Source organism: Morone saxatilis, unplaced genomic scaffold (genome assembly GCF_004916995.1).
Source record: "Morone saxatilis isolate NCDOM2014 unplaced genomic scaffold, NCSU_SB_2.0 Contig20, whole genome shotgun sequence".
Taxonomy (NCBI): Eukaryota; Metazoa; Chordata; class Actinopteri; family Moronidae; genus Morone; species Morone saxatilis.
Genome location: NW_023339763.1, coordinates 18,068,604 through 18,088,478, shown reverse-complemented (window position 1 = coordinate 18,088,478; position 19,875 = coordinate 18,068,604). Strand labels below are relative to the sequence as shown.

The window sequence follows — 19,875 nt, the reverse complement described above, 5'->3', positions numbered from 1 at the left end:
TGGATGCAGGGTAACAAATCAAGACAAGCGAGACCATGAGAGATGCTATTAATAGCAACGGATACATGTGCGTGCACATGTGCACACACACGTGCTGAAACACCGAATCGCACACTCTCGTGCACACATTAGAGGATGGCTAGGAAAAAAAATAAAAGTTTTAAGTATGGTTGAAGGCTTTTTCATCCCTCTCCCAATCCAATTATGTTCCAGTTCAAACAAATGGAAGTATATGCATGCTTCTCAGCCAGATGCTGCAGCAATAGAGATATTAACTCTGAAGATGGGAAGTTTGAGAGGCAATAAGGTACCCAGCAGGGAGTGGATATTGAGGATTAATTTCTTTCATGTCTGATTCTTTACTTCCCTCATCAGCCCATCTTATTCTCTGTCTATCTTTTCCTTCTGGCATTATTAACTCCTGATATGTCTTTCAGAGAGATAGTTTGGAAGATGCTTATTTTACTGTATATTATAAGGAATGTGGAAGGGAGATAAATAAGGAAAAAAAGCTAATTGACAATCTACAGTCTGCTATGAATATGTTTTTCAAGATGTATCACAACATTTAAGTGGGTACTTGGCATAAACCTTGTTCAATTGAGCTTACCATTCCTTGCCGACATGAGTACACTGACAAAGTGTATACTGGCCCACAGACAGCTATTAAGGTGTGGTGACTGTGCAACTTCTGCTCTGGGCTTAAAAACAGTAAATATTGATTGGTTTCACTGAAGTTGAAGCAACTGCTTGCAAGCAAAAACAAATCGAAAATGTATTGTAAACTGCAAATATCAGTAGTAATCCATGTCAGACAAGGCTGTGAATTGATGCCAAAAAAAAAAAATGATACTTATTTCAGGAGCATACATCCACACAGTCCAAACGAGTATGTTTCTTTGACCTCTTTCTCCTTACCGTCAGCTTGGTGGGAAGTCGGTCCATTGACTTTACTCCTTTTCATGTCTTTCTGTTAAAGTGTTGCCTTTAAATTCTGCTTGCCTTTAATTCAGTTTTGTTTAGGACCGCAGCTGTTGGAGATTGAATTGGAAACTTGCCCCAGGGACATTATGTAGATAAAAAATACAGTTGCAATTGACCATTAGAGGGCTTTGAACCCATAGGCCAAACACACACAGATATCGAAATTTGCAAAGCTGCCAAAGCGTTTGCTCAGCAACATTATAGAGCATGACCAGATGTGATCTGACAAAATTCCAGACATTTATGTAAAATTTGATTTCTCTTGCTTTTGGCATAGAAAATTAGGGACTTCAAGAGCCTGCTAGATGCTGGCTCAAGTTAGCAGTGTTGGATCATTTGGGGTTGACCAAAAGATTTTTACCTGCAGTGCCGTAATAAAGGGAAAACTAGGATAAATACATATCATAGTTATGATAAAAGCTGCATTCTGTCATAACTAAATGAAATCAACTCCTTTCCCTCATGTGAAAAGCAGTGAACTTGACACCGGTGCATCACTGACTGTTCCTCGACAGAGGAGCTTCAAAAATGAGGGAAGTGATGTCTTGATTCAGAGGTGCAGAGTCATATGGTGCAAATATATGCTACCTAAAATATCCTGCTTAGGTCAGATGGAGTCAGGTTTTAAGCTGAAAACAAATTTCTGGAAGCATAACAATCACTGTCAGCATGTTTTTCATGTTGGTGATGTAAATCCTTAGTTATTATCTGGTTATGGTGGGAGACAATGATTCTCAGAACTACACTACGGCAAGATAACTACTTCTATCTTTGTACTGTTTCTATTGTGCACGCAGTTTGTACATGAGTGATCATGAAGATTCATATAGTAAACATTATATTGGATATGTATATAAAAGTGAAACAACCAAACACAACATGCTTAAAGGAGACTGTTGCTTGTAACCTTGTGCACAGAACCATGGTGCAGCCTTTATCCCTCTACAGTACAGTACAGTACATGGTTCTAATCATCTGTCTACCTTGAGTGTTTTCAATTACCCTGCACCCTGCTGGCCTGGCTCCAGGTACAATGTAGTCAATTCACAATACTTTCAAACAGTTGTTGCCCTGGTTCCTGGAAATTATTTAGGCTGCAAGTATACTTTGGCTTTAAAGGAGTTAATGTCTGAGTATAAGGAACATCTAAAACAAACCAAATTGTATAGAGATTAGTCACTGAAAGAGAAATTTTTAATTTGAATGAGTCAACCTGATGGGGAAAATATAACAATGTGCTCAAGTAATATGGTACTTTATACAGTATATTGAATGATAAAAACACAAACAACAAAGGCCATTTTTATACATGTAAATTTGAGGTCAAAAACCCTAAACTCCTTAAGCAGATCATAAATTAGAATAAAAATAAGAATGCACCAGTATTTCAATAAATGCCAAAGAGAGGTTTAACACTCAAAAAAACTGTTGAAAGCCTGATGGGGAATGGATGAACATAGTAAAATTTAACAGCCATTCAGTGTTTAAACCCAGCGTTAATATGGTAAGACTTTTGTAGTGCATAATTAAAGCTCTGTTACACGCAAGGGTCAAAAGGTCTGACTCTTAAAAGTGGAAAATTCCTCTTCACTTGTAGCAGACTGGCCCAAAGAGAAACCATCAATAAAGCTCCTCCTCTGCCATATTAATCGGAATTCCCCCCTCCTGCTGTTATTTATCTGCACATCTTCATCACTCTTCTCTGCTAAAAATCTTTTCTACCAAACAGCTGTGGAAAGCTATCCTCTTCTCGCTTTCAGTTCTTATTTTCTTCTTTTCTTCTTTTCTTCTTTTCATCGTGGTAGAGAATAGCTTCTGCAGTTCCTTTCCATCTTAAGTGTGCTCCTCTGACTCTGCTTTCTTCGACTACTCCTTATTGTGTCCTCCATTTCTCCTGTACTTTTTAGTTCTCTGTTCCGAGCATTGATTTCTTTCCAGGCTGTCTAGTAGCACGTCGCCCACAAACTCACAACTCTAAAAAACATGTTCATTCTGTAAGATTTCTTTGGGCCCTAGGAGCTCATATTAGCATATTTAGTCCCCACAGTTTAAGACAATGAGAGTGTCAGTAGAAAGGCATCACCATCTAAACCCTAAACCAATCAAAATTTTAATCCTGTGCCCTTCCCAATTAAGTTTTACCACTGATCCTTTCTCTGGCTTCCCCAAAGCTTATCCCTCCCCTCCAAATCTCTCTTGACACCAAAGAATATTACATTTGTGTTTCCCCATTTCATCATCTTATTTCATTATGTCAATATAAAATACCAATTAAACAAAATATATTGTGTATTATTTATCTACTATTATTTAGCTACTCTGACTCACTGTGTATATTGACTTTTACATTACACCCACAGAAACATAAAGAAATGACTTGTTACTGTTGTAATTTTACTGAAGCACACACAAAATGATCTTTGGATAATGAATAAAACTTGTGCTAAAATAACAGTCTGCTGTGCAGCTGCTTAGAATGGCAGATATTTTATCAATCAATTGTCTCTACCTTCTAACCTCTTTCTCATTCTTAATTCTGCATGCATACTGTCCACACACTTATGTTCATGTACTCCAAGTGTGTGCTTTTTCACCAAATGATGCAATTAAACCAGCACAAAGCACCTCCTCATGTGGTCTGTGTAGACCAAGGTGCGACTGTAATTTTTGTTCACACACAAGAACCATATTTCTCAAGAAGAGTTTCGCAGAGAGAGGAAGATTACTTTTTTGAACTTTGATTTGTTTTTGACATTGTGCGTTAGGAGCATTTTACGCTCTCATCACACACTAAATGACTCTAATTTAGTTCAAACCAGGTCAATGAAGGTGGGAGGTTTATGTGTGGTAGCTGTGCCATTGGGACAGGATCATTGTTGGATGATGCCCCGCAGCTGACAGCAGTGAACCGACTAGAATCAGTTTTATACACTCACTTGAAATCTGTTCTATAGTGAGAGGTGTACTTGTAATGGAAAAAAAGGACATCCATAGCTCATTGTGGGACAGAGGGGCTGACGGAGAGCTTTTTGTCGAAGGGTGATGCATTCACACCAGCACTCCCACATCTTGTCATATGGAATGGCGTGAACAGTCAGATTTGTCATTAGATGTGGCAGCTATATTCACACATGGTGGGTCCTGCTGCAGTAATACTTGGTTTTACTGTGACAACATTATGGTATTTCAAGGCCAATGCTCCCATTGAAATGAAATTCTCTGTGTAAGAAAAAAAAATACTCCTGAATAGGCGGCGGCACAGACAGTGAGGAATGCGAATTCAGTCTTGCCTATCAAGACCATTAAGGTCTATGTGATTGTTTTTTAATGCATTCACTCCAGCCCTTTTTTTCTCTCCATTTACAGTACGTGAACAAAGGGACTGCTGGTCTTTATCCACCCTCACCCCCACCCCTCCCCTGTCTGATCACTTCATCCTCCACCCAAACCCATGCTGACTCCTCTGCACTCCTTCCCGCTCCCCGCCTCCCGCTTATGTTCCTCCCTCCCCCTCTCCAGCGTGTCCCCTAGTTTTCTGGTAGCTGTGTCTCTTTGATAATCCAAGACTCTTTGAAGACTCCAATTCCACGCTGCTTGCCTTGGAGCTATTGCACCTACAAAAACAACTGTGTGTGTGGGTGTGTGTTCGCGTGCGTGTGGTGTTGTGTGTGTGTGTGTGTGTGCGTGCCTGTAAAGAAAGAAGAGAGAGAGTAGATAGCAGTGGATGGGATGAGAATGGAGGACATAATGGTGGAATAGAAAATAAAAACAGTTCCATATGCATTTCCTTTGCAACTGCTTCAGTCTTTATGGTTTTATGCTTGCTGCATACACTGAGAGGTGCACTTCTTCATTGTCATATTTGTTGGTGCAGCTCATTTTTTCTGTGCCTTCAGAGGCAGCAGCTCATTGATTCCTGCATACACGCCCCAAATGCCAGAGCCAGGATGTACTCACAAACAATGTAACTAAATGGAAAATTCTTGGTCCCAAACTCGGGGGAACTCTCAGGTGCAATCAAAGAGTTTACAAGCACATTTTGTAACTGATGCTCCACTTAGATTAACACAAAATGTATGTACTACAAGTTTACTATACACTAGTCCAGCATTTTGAACACTTCTTTACAAAAATTTGCAGTTTGTCCTGTTAGATCTCAACAAAAAAATGATTTTCTCTGCCTCTGTCATTTGCTGCAGAGAGGTAATTAGAGAAAAGTAGTTGGCTATACTTAAAATGCCACAATGATCAAAATTAATCATTACTAAAACATTTTTCTTTTATCCACTTCCCCTCCACTTTGTACTGCTTTCTCTTCCTCTTACCTTTCAGTAAGTCTGGCTGCTTTCTGTGACTCTGTCTCTGTTTCTCCATTGTTTCAGTCTCAATCTTTAGTCCCTCTTCTTCCATCTTAGTCTCTAGCCCTCCCTTTTTGTCTCTGTCATTCTGCCTCTCTTTGGCAGAGGAGCCTGCCATTGGGATTTAGAAGAAATTGAATTGAATTATGAAGGAATTTCTCTGCAGTACGATTGGCATCATTTCCTCCACACAACAGAACATCATTCTCATATCTCTCAGTGTGGGGGAATGAAAATAGGCCGTGCACCATTCTTTCTCTCATCCTTTTAAATTGAATTTTTCATATCACAGGGGCACTGAGACATCAGCCGTTTCCTTTAACATGGGCAGAAAACCCATTTCATAATATCTGTGAGACACATAACTGTGATTCAGTAGGAAAAGTCTGGCTTCCAGCTCCAGTTCACATACAACATACCTCAACTCAGGATTGATAAACAGGGCCACATAGGTTCCCTAGTCGAGGGTATTCCAGTTGAGTATACTATAGCTCTTTGGCTCGGTTGTAAACTAAATGAAATGCAGCTAATGTTCGAAACCTTATAGATTCCTTTCTCTCCTCCTGCCTCTGTGTAAAACATAAAGACAGCATTCTTAACTGTCTAAAGCTTCCTATTTCACCAGTTTACTTTTATTAAAAGAAAACATACTGCACCCTAACTGTATATATATATATACTCTATAGAAGCTGTATTTTTCACCAGCAAATTGCACCCAAGTTGCTATACAACACAGCAGTGATTATGTTTAGTTGGTTATTATCCTCATTCATGTGTCTTCTTCAAAGTTATGAAACTCAGGCGCGTGTTGGGTTTTGCTCTTAAACTTAAAATTTGAATATTCAGCATGTCGCACTGGTCACTATGACTCAGCTTAAACAATACCTCTGTGTAATAAAAATTTAATAATAAACATTTGGCAACAAACTAACTGTGACAAATACGTTGTTATCCACATGGACATGGAAAGTAACACAATATTCTTTTTAAATACAGTGTCGGGGTACTTGCACTATGCTGATGATTATTTCATCTTATGGAAAAATAATATTTTGTCTTCATAGCAATGAGATATAGAGTGGGAAATGTTGATTTGTTTTTACTGCAAATAGCACATCATCAGTTTTTTTTTTTACTGCATCAATCTAGCACATGTTGTTATTTGTCATTGAAAGAAAATAGATAACTGGATTGATTAAAAGGGATTCTTTTCATGATTAATTCATAAAAATGATGACATTTTTTACTTTTATCCAGATATGTTTTAGCAAGCAGACGGAGCAGCATAAATGGAGACGCAATCAAAGTGGCATAAATGGGGTATCAAACCACTTTGGTTTAAAATTCAGAGGTTAATGCCTCAAAGATTAGATGCTTCCTCAAGCTTTAAATATCAGGTTTGATATAAAAGGGATGTACCGTTATTAAAATTCATATCAAATAGGGGTACTTGTTTAAAAGAACCACCATTCTAGTACTATTCTACTATAATAATAATAATATCACCTTTTGAATTATATTCATTATGTTAATATTCTTCTGCCACTACAGTATAGGGATTGTATCTATAGTCTCACCATATGTACCAACCACAAAGCCGGCGCAAGCTGTGAAATATATGGCAGAAAATTAATTCTACAAGGTAGTTAAATTACAGACCATGCAGTCGCCAGGTAGATCACCAAATGTTCACATACAGGCAAAATACATACAAAACACAAACGCTAGCTCGGAAGCATGGGACAGAGATTCAAACTCTGAATCTAACTCACCTGCAACTCTGCTGGAAGTCTGCTCAAAAAGTGGCAGAGAAGATGGAAAAGCTTTCCCATCTGCATAAGTAGCAGCAGCCCTGTGCACTGGCAATCAGTGAGGCTTGGCTGGATGACAGGGCACCTGACGGCAGAGTGGTGTCAGGTAGCTCCGGGGCATTCACAGTGGACTTGTGATGGGAGAGCACAACAGCAGTGGGGTCTGCTGTCCCATCAGGGATCAGTGGTGCAAATCAGCAGTGGCAATAGAGATGCTCCATAGTCACCAAAACGCTATTCTTGTTGCTTAGGCACAGCTATTTGCCCCAGGAATCCCTTCATATTCTGTTATTCAAGCTGTAGGCAAATACATTATTTTTTTTACTTCAAATCCAATCTTTAGGACAGACTGCCCACGCTGTTATTTGCAAGCAATTAGATATAACCATTAACAATAACCCATCTGCGTCAGTTGCTGTAGACACCACATAGGTGTGAGTACATTCGCAAACTGGTGGTGCATTTTTTCTAATACAGACACAAAACAGCAAGCTGCAGGCTGGGTGAATAATGGAGATGTATCCTCTCACTCTTCACACCATAGCAATATCTTGTCTCAGTGCAGAAGTCCTCCATCACACCAGACAACATTAGTGACAGAGGTGGTTGATATATGTTTTTTGCAGCAGTTGCAGCCAGATAACAAGACTAACAGCTCTCTGGACGTGACGTCACTGTTATGTGTCAAATCGCAGCTGATGTAAAGGATGCTTTCAAAGCCATATTTTAGATGAGATATCATGAGTGCGGATTAAATCTGATTTGATAAATAAAATATATATTCAGATGTCTCAGTGTGCCAAAAGTCTAAAATGGGCTGCCAGCAACCTAAAATGCCCTTGTACGCTTTCCTTAAGGCTCAAGCTTCATGAGCCTTTATGATTTAGCTCACATACAGTAGATCATCAATTACCCTTATCTTTTTGAGATTATTATTCCTTATCAATTTAACTATTACCAGTTGTTGTTTTAAGCGAAGTCATGTCATATTGTGTTGTGGTATCCCATTGTTTTAATATCTGATATGTAGACATCATCAGGGGCAAAAGTGAGGTATAAGTCATCCTACTAGATGTAGGTGCGTGCTTATATTATGTTGGTTTGTACAAATCAATTGGAGGATGAGAGGGAGAGAAGGTGTAGTGCTTATGAAGTCAAATGTCTTTTCTTATGGACATTACATCAATAGCTCTGTTAATTAACAATGAGTGCCCTCAGCTTACATAACAAGCTCAAATACAAGGACATCAAAAGGCTTTTAGTGTACCTTTTCTCCTTGCTGTTCCTAAGAGCGCCAAAAGAATGTTTGTTTTCTGTGACAAGTCTTTCTGTTATGACATCCCCCCCCCCCCCCCCCCAACACACACACAGTTGGATGGCAAGCATACTTTCCATAAGTTACCAAAACTTTTTTTATTAAAGTGAAAAATTTGTTAAACAAAATGTAAATTTTTCTTTCACCTGTGAAGAAGATAATCAATTTTCGATCTTCTGTAAACTACAGGTCTAACAAGTGAGCAAACTTGTAACATTGTGATGTCATTCATAACAAGCGGCAGATTTGTTCATTCAACATTGACGTACTGACTGCTTTCAAAAAGAACCATTATGCGTCTGTGAGGCTGCAGACAGGAAATAAAGGCACAGGCTGTCATTCAGTGTAGGTGTACAATGTGATGTTTTTTCAAATGCATTATGTTCAAAGCACTAAAGCAACACAGTGTCAACTCTAAGGTGATGGGGTTGTTGAGGCAAACTGAATTTTTTTCTATTTTATTAACTTAATCCCAGTAGACAGCTAGTTTGCCATTGTATAATGAAGGGTAAACCATGTGTACAGTAATAAATCAAGGAAACAACTACATTATTGTCCAACTAGTAGCTTCTCTTTGTGGCTTTTTGGAATATCAGTGTATCAGAGAAAATATTCTCCTGTAACCATGTGTGGCTTGAAATTATTCTCAGGCAGTAGGTTGTATATAATATTTCTGGCAGTCCGACAGAAAAACACGGGCTCCAAAGGGCTACGGGAGCTCTAGGTAGGTAGTGGATGATTGCTGTTTATTACTACGTTAAAATGTGTCTCAGTCGCCTTGTAAAGACAGAATCCTGCTGTTTCTTTCCATCTGCGTTGGGATTGTAATATTAGGCGTATGAATGAGGCCATTTTAGCCCAAACTAAATGGGGTTATGAATTCAGATGTCATCATAAATGTCCCCTCTTTCATTCTCAGCCCCGTAGCTTCTTACTCCTACCACAATGCCCAAACAATCCCACTCTCCCGCCTCCAGTCTCCCAGAATCTAATCCTTCTGCTTGTCCCCTCCAGCCAAAGCGCCGTCCGTGTCTGCCTGACCAACTCCCCACTCCTGCTCAGCCTACCCTTCCATCCTTCCGTCTTGCCGCATCCCTGCAGCCCCCAAGGCCTGGCAAAGGATTTGTGCTCTGACTAAAAGGAGAATCTATTTCCCATCTCTGCAGCCGTAGCTAGTTATCATACCCAGGAAACATGCTGACTCTCTGGAGTGATGCCTTAAGGAGAAGTTTAAGCAAGAATCCATATTTAAACAACTAAATGCCCCCTCACATTCAAATAGTCTTGGAGCCTCAGCGACCTCCAATCATATTTTAGGAATGCACCATTGAAATATATCATTTGTCTGGTCCAGTCTGGTACTAAAACATCACAGTAACAATAGTAGAATAACTCACTATTGTCTGGTGTGATGGAGCAGTTCTCTATAGAGACTTCCTCAATAAGTATGGTCTATCTTCGCACTTTGTGCTGCAGTATTTTCAGAATTTGAATTAGAACAATCAGTGTAATGATAAACAGTGTGTCCTTACTTTGTATTTTCAGCTCAGCACACAGCTTATAAGCACATGCACCAATCAAAGAGCATGTTTAATAGAAAGAAAACAAATGTCATATTTTTATCCCCCGAAACCTCTCGTCGCCTTCTTGTTCTTATTTGTGCACCGAGCATACAAATCACAAACAAAGACACAAAAAGCCATTGTTTGATTATGTTTCAAGAATCTTTCATTTTTGTTTGAAAACGTAGATCAAGTTAAATGTTACAGATAAACCAGATGTCCAACTTTCTATACTTACCATATAACTATACTTACTGTGTACTATGATTTATTGATGTAGTGATGTGGTAACACTGCTGGGAGAAAGAAAATGATGCACCACAGAACTCAAATAATCATTATTTAGATGAAAGACCAGGGGATGCTTTTGTGCAGTGAGGAAAATATGATGGGATGAGATGATGGGGAGATGAACAGGTTTTCTGGAATCATTTTGAAGCCCACTAAAGGTATTAAGAACACAGTGTTGATAGCACTTACCTCAGGTCTAAAAGCATTTCTCAATATCTGGTGTGTAGGTACTAAAAGGCTGATGGTTCGAATGATTTCTAGCATGGATTTGTTTGCCAGAAAAGTGGTGGAATGGTAGAAAGCACAAAACCGTGGTATTGATCGGGGCTGACTCGTGCAGCAGAGGCAGGCCTGTTCTGCTGTATCAGTGCTTTCCTGACTTTTACGAGAGGTGCTCGTGTGTGGGGGGATGGGGGAAGAGTGCGATTGCATGTGCGCTGTAAGGAGTCATCTTTCTGTTGTGGATCGGTGGTAAGTAGCCATTAGTAAACTGATCTTTGGAAGAGGAAATTTAATGGTCTCCTAACTGTATTTACAAGCCATTCAATTTGATAAAGGGTGTGATCTTGAATGATTTATTATATGCCGCTCTGCTCCACTTCAAGCTATCAAATTTAAGATTCCATCAGTATTTTCATTCATTCATTTATTCCTTCATCAAATCTCATCAGTATATAACAGTGAAAGGGGATCTAATAATATATTCTAATGCTAGCAAACTATATTTCCAAAGCTCTGTTTTGTTCTTTTTGTTAGGCTTATTTAGATCTTCTTGGGATTTCTATTTAGTTAAACTACGGAAATATTGTCTAGCTTTCCACTCGGTTAAACATCAAAAGCTGTGCAAAAGGGAAATATTAAAATATGGAGATAGGAAGTAGCTCACTGGGGCTACTGATTAGTATACCAATCATTGTCATCAGAATTCATTTGGCAGTGGCAGATTTAGAAAATGAACTTTTTGTCTGACTTATACTAATATTTTTCACATTCTCAATCTTTGTGACACTTGCTTATAATGTTTGCTTTCACGTCTGTACAATGAGTATTATTGTGAAAACGACTGACAACAACGCACATGGCACTTGCATTGTTATTTTTTCTGTACATGTTGTATGCCACCTCCATCTGGAGCTCTTGATAAGATGGACAGCGAGTAACATAAATTATTTTCTCTACCTTGGTTCTGTACCTGGTATTTTATTAGATGGGGTGTACAGAGTTTAACACAATATTGCATTCATCCAAACACAGGTTTACGTATAGTACATGCTTTTGCTCATTATGCACTGCACTGAATTAGATTTTAATCATTCAAGATATAGGACAGTATCATAGAGCATATTTAAACACATGCCCCATATTTAGATATTTAAATGTTGTGGTATTATGGGATATTTTAATAGTTTATGTATTTTGGACTCCATTAAATTTTTTCTGCTCTCTCTTATTATTGAAGTCTATAACCTCACTCTGTTCATGTATTTCTACCTTATATAATCTTTAGAATAATAATAGTGCAAAAGACTATTTAATATTTAAGAGTGTTTAATATTTAACACTGTTTTCTGACTTTTGAAGAGTGAACTTTATAAGGCCAGCAAAATTCAGACAGTAGTCTTAAATGGTAGAGTCTTGAGCTGTAAATGTTGCCATACAACCTGCTGGGCGTCTCCATGAACTAAAAATTTGAAAGCTGAAGATGTTCGTTTTGTTGTCTCTCTTCTTTTTAGCATCCCCATCGGCGAGTGACCTTCTCCACCGCCAACCCTGTGCAGGACCTGCAGGATGCCTCTCAGCACAGCTACTATGACAGCGGCTTGGAGGAATCAGAGACTCCCAGCAGCAAGTCATCGTCTGGTCCTCGCATCGGACCCCTGACCCTGCCTGAGGACCACTATGAGAGAACCACTCCAGATGGCAGCATTGGAGAGACCGAACACCCTGAAAATGGTACGGTGACAATCCCCTCCGTTCTGTCGTGTTCTCTATGAATATGTATTTAAATGTAAATGACTCTAATAGGCTCTCTTTGTGTGTGTGGTGGTGTTGTCGGCGATGGAGACATTTGTGGGAGATTTGTTTGTGCTCTGTGGCCATTTTAGAGTGGAAATGTTGTGGCACCCGCGACGTTAACTTGCTGTGTTTGTCGATGACTGTGTGAAATGTTATTGGTTTTTAAGCAGATCTGTGCGTGTGTAGGTGTGTGTGTGGGCTGGATTTAGCAGTCTCCATCCTCCTCATCAGCAGGTCCTCTGTCAGACATCCTTAATGACCCTCTCTCACAAGTGTGCTAATTAAAAAGCCCAACTAATGGAGCATTTGCCCTCTAAATAAATCTGAACCATGACATCTGTGCAGACAACACTGTGTTTACTCTAAGCATTTCCTTGCCGCTAGCTGGACCCAAGTTTCACTGCAGCTTAGGTCTGCAGGAGCCATAATTTCTAGGCACAGTAATCAATCCACAGCCTGAGCACTGATGGCCTCAGCATAGGTCCATATTAAAAAAAAAAGTCATAGCCAAAGCTGTGACTGCGTATCATAATAACAATTTCGCTGCCTTAAGCTGCCAACCATAATCCATTACCTGTCTTGTAAGACACTACGATAAGTGATTCACATGGTGCATTTCCAGTCATTATAGTATTTTGCATTGCACCGCTCTCTGGATTAAACACTTTTACATGCTGATAGTTCACATCTACAACGTCTTGCCCTTCTCCTTATATTTGTATATCATTAGGTTGTTGCATTAATGTATTGCGTTATCTCCAAAGCATGCATGTTTCTGGGTAAAGCAATAAGGCGTACAAAATGTGGCATGTGTCAGCAAGGGCTTGATAGGGTTGTTGATCAGCATTGACAGTTACTTTGTCACACTGTCATTGGAAAAACACACAGATGTACCCTTTGTCAATGGGACTGTAAATATGAGTGCAGAGAGATTACTGGCTTTTTTTCTGTGAGGAAGAAAAAAGGCGCACCTTTTTGCAAAACGTTGCAGGATCAAAGGCTAAAATGTGTCACCGTCACACCAAAACAGCAGGTGACAAAGTTCTATTATTAGTATAGTATCTTAGCGTTGTCATGCATTGAATCTTTACAAGACAGTTGTGTTGAATCTCATTAGTGAATGCATTCATCTCTACTGCAAATGTTTATTGTTTATTTTTGTTTAATGTCAATTAGTGACACCAATTTGAGGATAGGAGGGGGTGGTGAGTGTGCAGGGATAAGTCCTACCAATATTGCAGTTTCCTCTGGCTCCATAGAGGTCAGATATTATTTATCCATTTATTAGATGGATTCAGTCACCTCATTTACAGGTGAGCTGTTTATAGCCCAGGAGCCAACACTTGACTATTTCCATTTGCTCTCTGCACTTAGGATGTGTTATATATGCATTTTCTTTTCCCTTTTTTCTATTGTTGTGGCTCTTTATTGTGTTTTTACCGTCTGCAGAAAACAGGTTTTGTCAGACAGGGCGCTCTTTGTTGTTGGCAGCAGGAGAGCAAGATTGTGAGTGGAGATGGAGCAGTTAAAGAATGAAAAGATGGCACAAGATGGGGGAGATGTTAGATTGTGACAGGGAGCGGGGACTAAGAGTCTCTGACAAGGAAGCAAAGCCCATAGGATGAGCACATAGGACAGGGAGATGCGAAGATGAACTGCTAACCAAGGATAGACCTAATTAAAATGTGATTCCCCCTTCAGGGAGATAACAAAGAGCCCACATAAAATGAAGCATTAGACAGAAAAATCAAACGAGACAGAGGAATTCCTCCCCAGCTCCACCTGAATAGTGACGTGAAGTCTTTTTTTTAAGCGTCTGAGTGTCAGAGTGACAGGTTGTACTGGTGCAGAGCTTTATTCATTGCAGTAGAAATGACTGACAGGCAAAAAATTGGGAGGTGAGCATGATGTGTCACTCCATTTAAGTTGGATGAAACACAATATATGAACCCCAGACTGTCAGCCTTTGCATCACTGGCCCCCGGAAATATCGACATGGATGTGTGTTTTGTTATACATGTTGAACTTTGACAATGGCGAATCTACATTTTGAGGGAGTATCAGTGGCCTACAGTGGAGCGTGATGTAGTACATGATCCATTTTAGAACCACTTTTGGCTGTTTGTTGAAATTATGCAATCAGTCAGACCTTTATTACATTGGACTGGTAGTAGGTCAACTTCTGGAGCCTAAGCGTGATAGGCATTAATTATTAGTCATTGGCTGATTTGTATTAGTTGCTGAATTTCGTGCTAAATGTTGTTCTTTTGAAGAGTCTTGCAGACTGAAGTAATATGACCTTGGTTTATTGGACTGGGTGGCAGAGAGGAAAGAGTATGTGGTCTGTAACGGTCTCTGTGGTTCACTGAAGCAGACATGAACATAATTCCCTGATGGTGCCTAGCTTTGGAACTAAGAGTAGATTCAAACTACAGTAATAAAATTTCTGATATATATCATGTACGCTGCCTCATCTGCAGCAATTAATTTCTGGAGTTCTTTTTTTTTTTCGTATGCCTGAGCAGCTGCTCCCTCCTCCCACTTTTTTTCTAATTCTTGTCTTCAGGCTGTGTAGAGTGCCCTCCATTTCAGTTTCCCCCATGTGTATTTTTCACTCGTATGTTCACGCGTGTAGCGTGCACATTGCTCAACTGTTGGTTAATTGCATCAGAAATGTTTATTCATTGAATGCACATGCGTGCGAATGTCTGTGTGTATGTACATGCACCTGCATGCATGCATGCATGTATTTGTTTGCACTGGAGGGTGTTGCATCACACCCCAGATCTCTAAATCATTTTGATTACAGTGCTATTTTACTTTAATAGACTCTCATCATAATCACTGAGCTCTTTAATTCTCTCTAAAGTGATTGCTTCAGACAGCATGAAAAGTGCTTATCTTGTATGTCTGGTTTCTGTCAAGATGCATGATTTGTCCTGCACAGTGAAATCAGAGAAAGTCCAAGGACTGGTCTCCGTCTGTCCCATTTGTCCACCCACCGTATCTCAGACACTGCTGATCAGGTTTTGCTTAGTGCACAAATAAAAATGATTTACAGTATTTATTGCTGATTGGTTCACAGGGTGAATGCATAATTTTTGGGGTTTGCTTTAATGTGCATTTCAAGTCCCCATAGTAGGACAGAGTATTATCAGATTGTATGGAATTTCAGTAACACAGGTTGACATCAGTCAATTCTAATTATTTTCCCTGTTTTGACTTGATGCTGATCTTTTAACATAATTTCTCAATTTACTCCATCAATTATATTTCAAAACAGTTATTTTTATATTTATCATTTGTAATCTACATCAACCAGCAGTTGAATGTATTTTGAGCCCCAGCATGCACCTGGAGTCACATAACACATAACACTCAACTTTCTGTTGCCTAAGAACCCAGGACATGAGTCATCCAGGACCCATGATAGGCCTCTTTCCTCTTCTTGGGACAAGTTTGACCGACAATGCCGTCATGTCCAGTTCAACCTAGACAATAATCACTCTTCCATGGATCAGTGATTAGGCATCTTGGCTGTGATATGAGGGCTATCACTGATAGGACACAGGTGGATTGAAGACAGGTACCAGTGGGGGCACACACACACACACACACACACACACACACACAAACTCAATTGACCACAGATGGAGGAATTTTGATGTGGCCGGTTGCCCAGCGTGAGGTCTCCCTGTGTCTTCCCTCTGTGCGGACTCACTGCCATATGGGCTATTGAGAAGGGTGAGATAAAATGGAATAAATGGCATTTGCATGATAATGAGGTTCTTTAGTGATGCTGTCTGATTTTCCTGCCTTAGATCTCTCAGATGATGCATGTAGCGTTGTATATTTGTTCTTTTTGAACTCCTGTCAGGGATTTTCCTTTGCTTTCAATGCTTGCCATATCAGTATCATACAGGGTACCACCGCTTTAGCCATTGCTGTTTTTAACATTGTGAGTTCCCTGTGAATATCTGGTTTGTGTGTGCAAAGCATGAGGAATGTTTTCTGCAAAGAAAGATGTGGAGGAAGACGTTGTGCAGACAGAGAAGCAGAACATCAGCCTAATGGGGCTTGTTTGTCCGATGAGTGCCAGCTTGGGCCCCTGCCCGGGTGCTGGTATAGCTTGCTGATGCAGGGGTGTGGGTTTCCTCAGACAGATGTCATTGTGCCTTGTCAGAATCCCTGCCTGTTAGTACTATTGAGTGGAGTATAGACCATGCCAGCCTGTACCAGCACACTGGCCTATGCCAGCCATTGCTGGAACTGCCACCACCCGAGAAGGGACAGGTCATAGGGCTGGCAGTTTTGTGGAAGCTTCTGTTGAAAAAAAGTCCTTACAAGTGGTCCCTCGAGGCAAGTTGTCATGAGTAATACGCTTATAATCCCGAGCTCATTCTAGCACATGCATTATGCTCTGCTCACATCAGCTGCTGCTGTTTGTTACCCCCCAATTGTCTGTAATTTTATTTTGGAGCAAATAGGTCACTGGAAATGCATAACTGGAGCAGAATTAAACTCTCTAACCTGGATTAGGCTTTTACACTGTGGACAATGGTTAACTATAGCCTTTTTACAAATGACTTTACGGGACAGTGCAGCTGAATCCAAAATGGAACTGATGAGGTGTCACACGTCACAGTTTTGAATGTGTCTAGATTTCCCTTCGCCCAATTTGAATCTAAAAAATGTGCTTTCGCTCATGTGGTCACTAACAATGAGACCTACACATTCATCCTGAACTTTGGCCGCACACATTATAGCGTTTGTCAAATGACTGCAGACAGGCCAGCCCTTTGAACAGGGTGGGAGAAGGACATGTATCACAGCTCAGACCATTAACTATATGGAATTGGCTTATTTTCTTTCAGAGTGAACTGACATATTATTGTGTGGCAGAGATTGCAGCCACATATGAAATCTAGATGGAACCAGAATAGAAGGCCCATTATCCCAATAAATCTACCGCTTGCATTCAATTTCACTACCTTCTTTTACACATAAAAGTGATTTCTCTGTAGTTTCATCATTGTGTCCAGCTGACTGAAAGACTTAGGTAATATCAGTGATAAAACCATGTATTTGTCAGAACCTGAATTTTATTTGGGCTGTAGTTTTTACAGCTTCAATGTGTCCCTAGTGTTTTTGTGTATTTTTTCAGTTTTGATTCATTTTCATAGCTTTTTTCAATTGTCAGTCTTTGTATTTGGGTATTGTTTATTGCATTATAAAGAGGAGAGAATACATCAAAACAGAGAAAATGTTTTAATACAACACATTTAACTAAATGTTATTTAAATAATGAAAAAGAGCAAATAACATTAGTGATTTATATGATTTTCTGGAACATTTTCTAGGGACATATTCCCAGTCCTCTTCAGATCTACACAAGCTAGTCATCTTTTATCCACATGTATAACATGGATGAAAACCCAGATGAGTGTTCTGAATTATGCGCAGAACGAAAAGTACACACATATAAACACACATTAGGTTCCATAAATAGTGCTTTTAACACCATGCTGCCACGAAAAATGTCCGGTTTTAGCACTAAGCTTGTAAAATTAATGAGTGAGCCTGTATGCCTAAGCCAGTATCCCTAAGCTTTAGATGTGCTCATGTATTACTCTAACAAAAGTGGATGGCTCTCTGTACTTAGGCAAAAATTGGATAGCACAGTGGCTGCTCTTGCCACGCCAGTGAGTCTGGGCAACAGCATGCTGAAGCAGCAGGTTTGGAGGTGGTAATGTGTGTGCAAAGTACAAGTTTATAAAGACACATGGAGAAAAATTTCTTAATTAGCCTGGTGTGACTTGTGGCTATAAGAGACACTTCTCTTAGCTGAGTGTCCACTGGCAGGTCCATGGGACCCTGGGTTGAAACTTTAAGGATAATTATGGAGGCAGAAATAGAATGTGGTGGTAGAGCGCTGTTGCTCTCAGTGGGTCTTACCCAGTCTCACCCCAGATGTGATTCGGCGAGCAGGTAGAGCACTTGTGCATCAGGGAGGGACTGCTGGCTAGGGGCCAGATCCACTTCAACCTCAGTTGGTCGGGCAGCTCAAGCCAGCATCAAGAGAAAGGCCCCCGGGGTCATCTCTCCATCATAGTGTGATGGGGACGGAGAGCCGCTGAACCTCCCTCTAACTAGTGTTCTGCCCTTCAATGATGGATGGCACTTGAGGGACTGGAATTGTACTGTATGGGTCTGACATGCATTTCCTTATTTCCAGTGAGTTACAGAGGAATGGAGCCGCTTTCGCTTTAAGGCTTTCTCACAGTCAGTTGAGGATATCTCAGAATTCACTGCAGTTCAAGGACCTTACAAACTCAATGAGGACTACATCCAGTGAAACTGAAAATGTCCTCTCTACACTAAATGGAAAGCCGCAGTATGCTTTTTTTCTACAAATGGAAATATCCTCCCGGCGAGTGGATCAATTCTTAATTTGCAGTTTTGTGTTAACATGGTATATCATACAGTCAATATTCTGCATGCCTTAAGCTAAACATAAATGACTTGAATTAGTCTTGTTTAACCCCATGGCCAAGCATGTTACAGTTTTATGCATTTAAGGTGACATAACTAACATTTTACTGCCCTATTACACAAAATCATCAGAATATCTTTACAGGTTTAGACTGGGTTTTTGATCACATCTCAGTGACTACTTCAGCAGTTCTTAAAATTTCTGGCTTTCAAAACTCACTCTCTGGCTCAAGCTTTCCCTGAAGAGCCCTTGTTCTCAAGCCAAAAGTAGAATAATTCTGACAGAATTTTGCATGATGGTGTAGCTTGTTGCCACCATGCATTTCTGCTGGATCTCAGCTCTAACTAGAGAGCGTCCTTGACTTCATTGTAAATGGTGACAGATTTTTGCTAGTCTCACACACAGCTATACCAGAGACACATTGATTTTCATGCAAATCCTTGGTCACCACCAAAGGTCCATTTTACTTAAAGCAATTATATATTTCTGTTTTTTTTTTCACTTTCCCTTTGGCTAACTCCCTCTCAGATGGCCATGTTGTAAGGACCCAACACTTGTCACTCATCTTGATGAGCTGTCTACTTTAAAACAGTATCTAGCCTGGAGATGAGGTACCCATCAAACACGCAGCCACCACAGGCACTGAAAAAACAGATGGCCAGTGCAGCCACTTTAATAAAAAAAGCGACAGCGATGTTTACTCTTGTTGTGCATTTGCTGTATGTCTTTTTTCTCTTCTTTTACTGCTCTCCCACTTTATTGTTGTATTTGCTATGTCTCCCTTGCACTTGATAGCCTCAACATAGCTCACCATAATCCACATTCACATTCACAAAAGCAGAGTCAATATTCCCAACATTGTTAAATAAGTCCATGCCATACACGCCCAGGGTCACAGCCAGACTACTGCACTGTGTACATGACCCAATTTACCCATCAGTTGATTAAATTTTAATTTTATTATCTCACAATGTAGTGGATGTCTTGTCCATTTGTATTATTTTAATGTGATAAAACATTTATATTGCTTTTTTAATGTCCATTT

General features: G+C 39.9%; 1 protein-coding gene across 1 annotated transcript in view; it reads left to right on the top strand.

Moving 5' to 3' along the window:
* pcdh1a (protocadherin 1a) overlaps positions 1-19,875 on the top strand; it is a 70,798-nt gene that overhangs the window by 39,641 nt on the left and 11,282 nt on the right. The window contains exon 3 of the mRNA XM_035666711.1: positions 12,055-12,274. Coding sequence (XP_035522604.1) covers positions 12,055-12,274 — 220 coding nt within the window. The remainder of the gene's footprint in view (positions 1-12,054; positions 12,275-19,875) is intronic.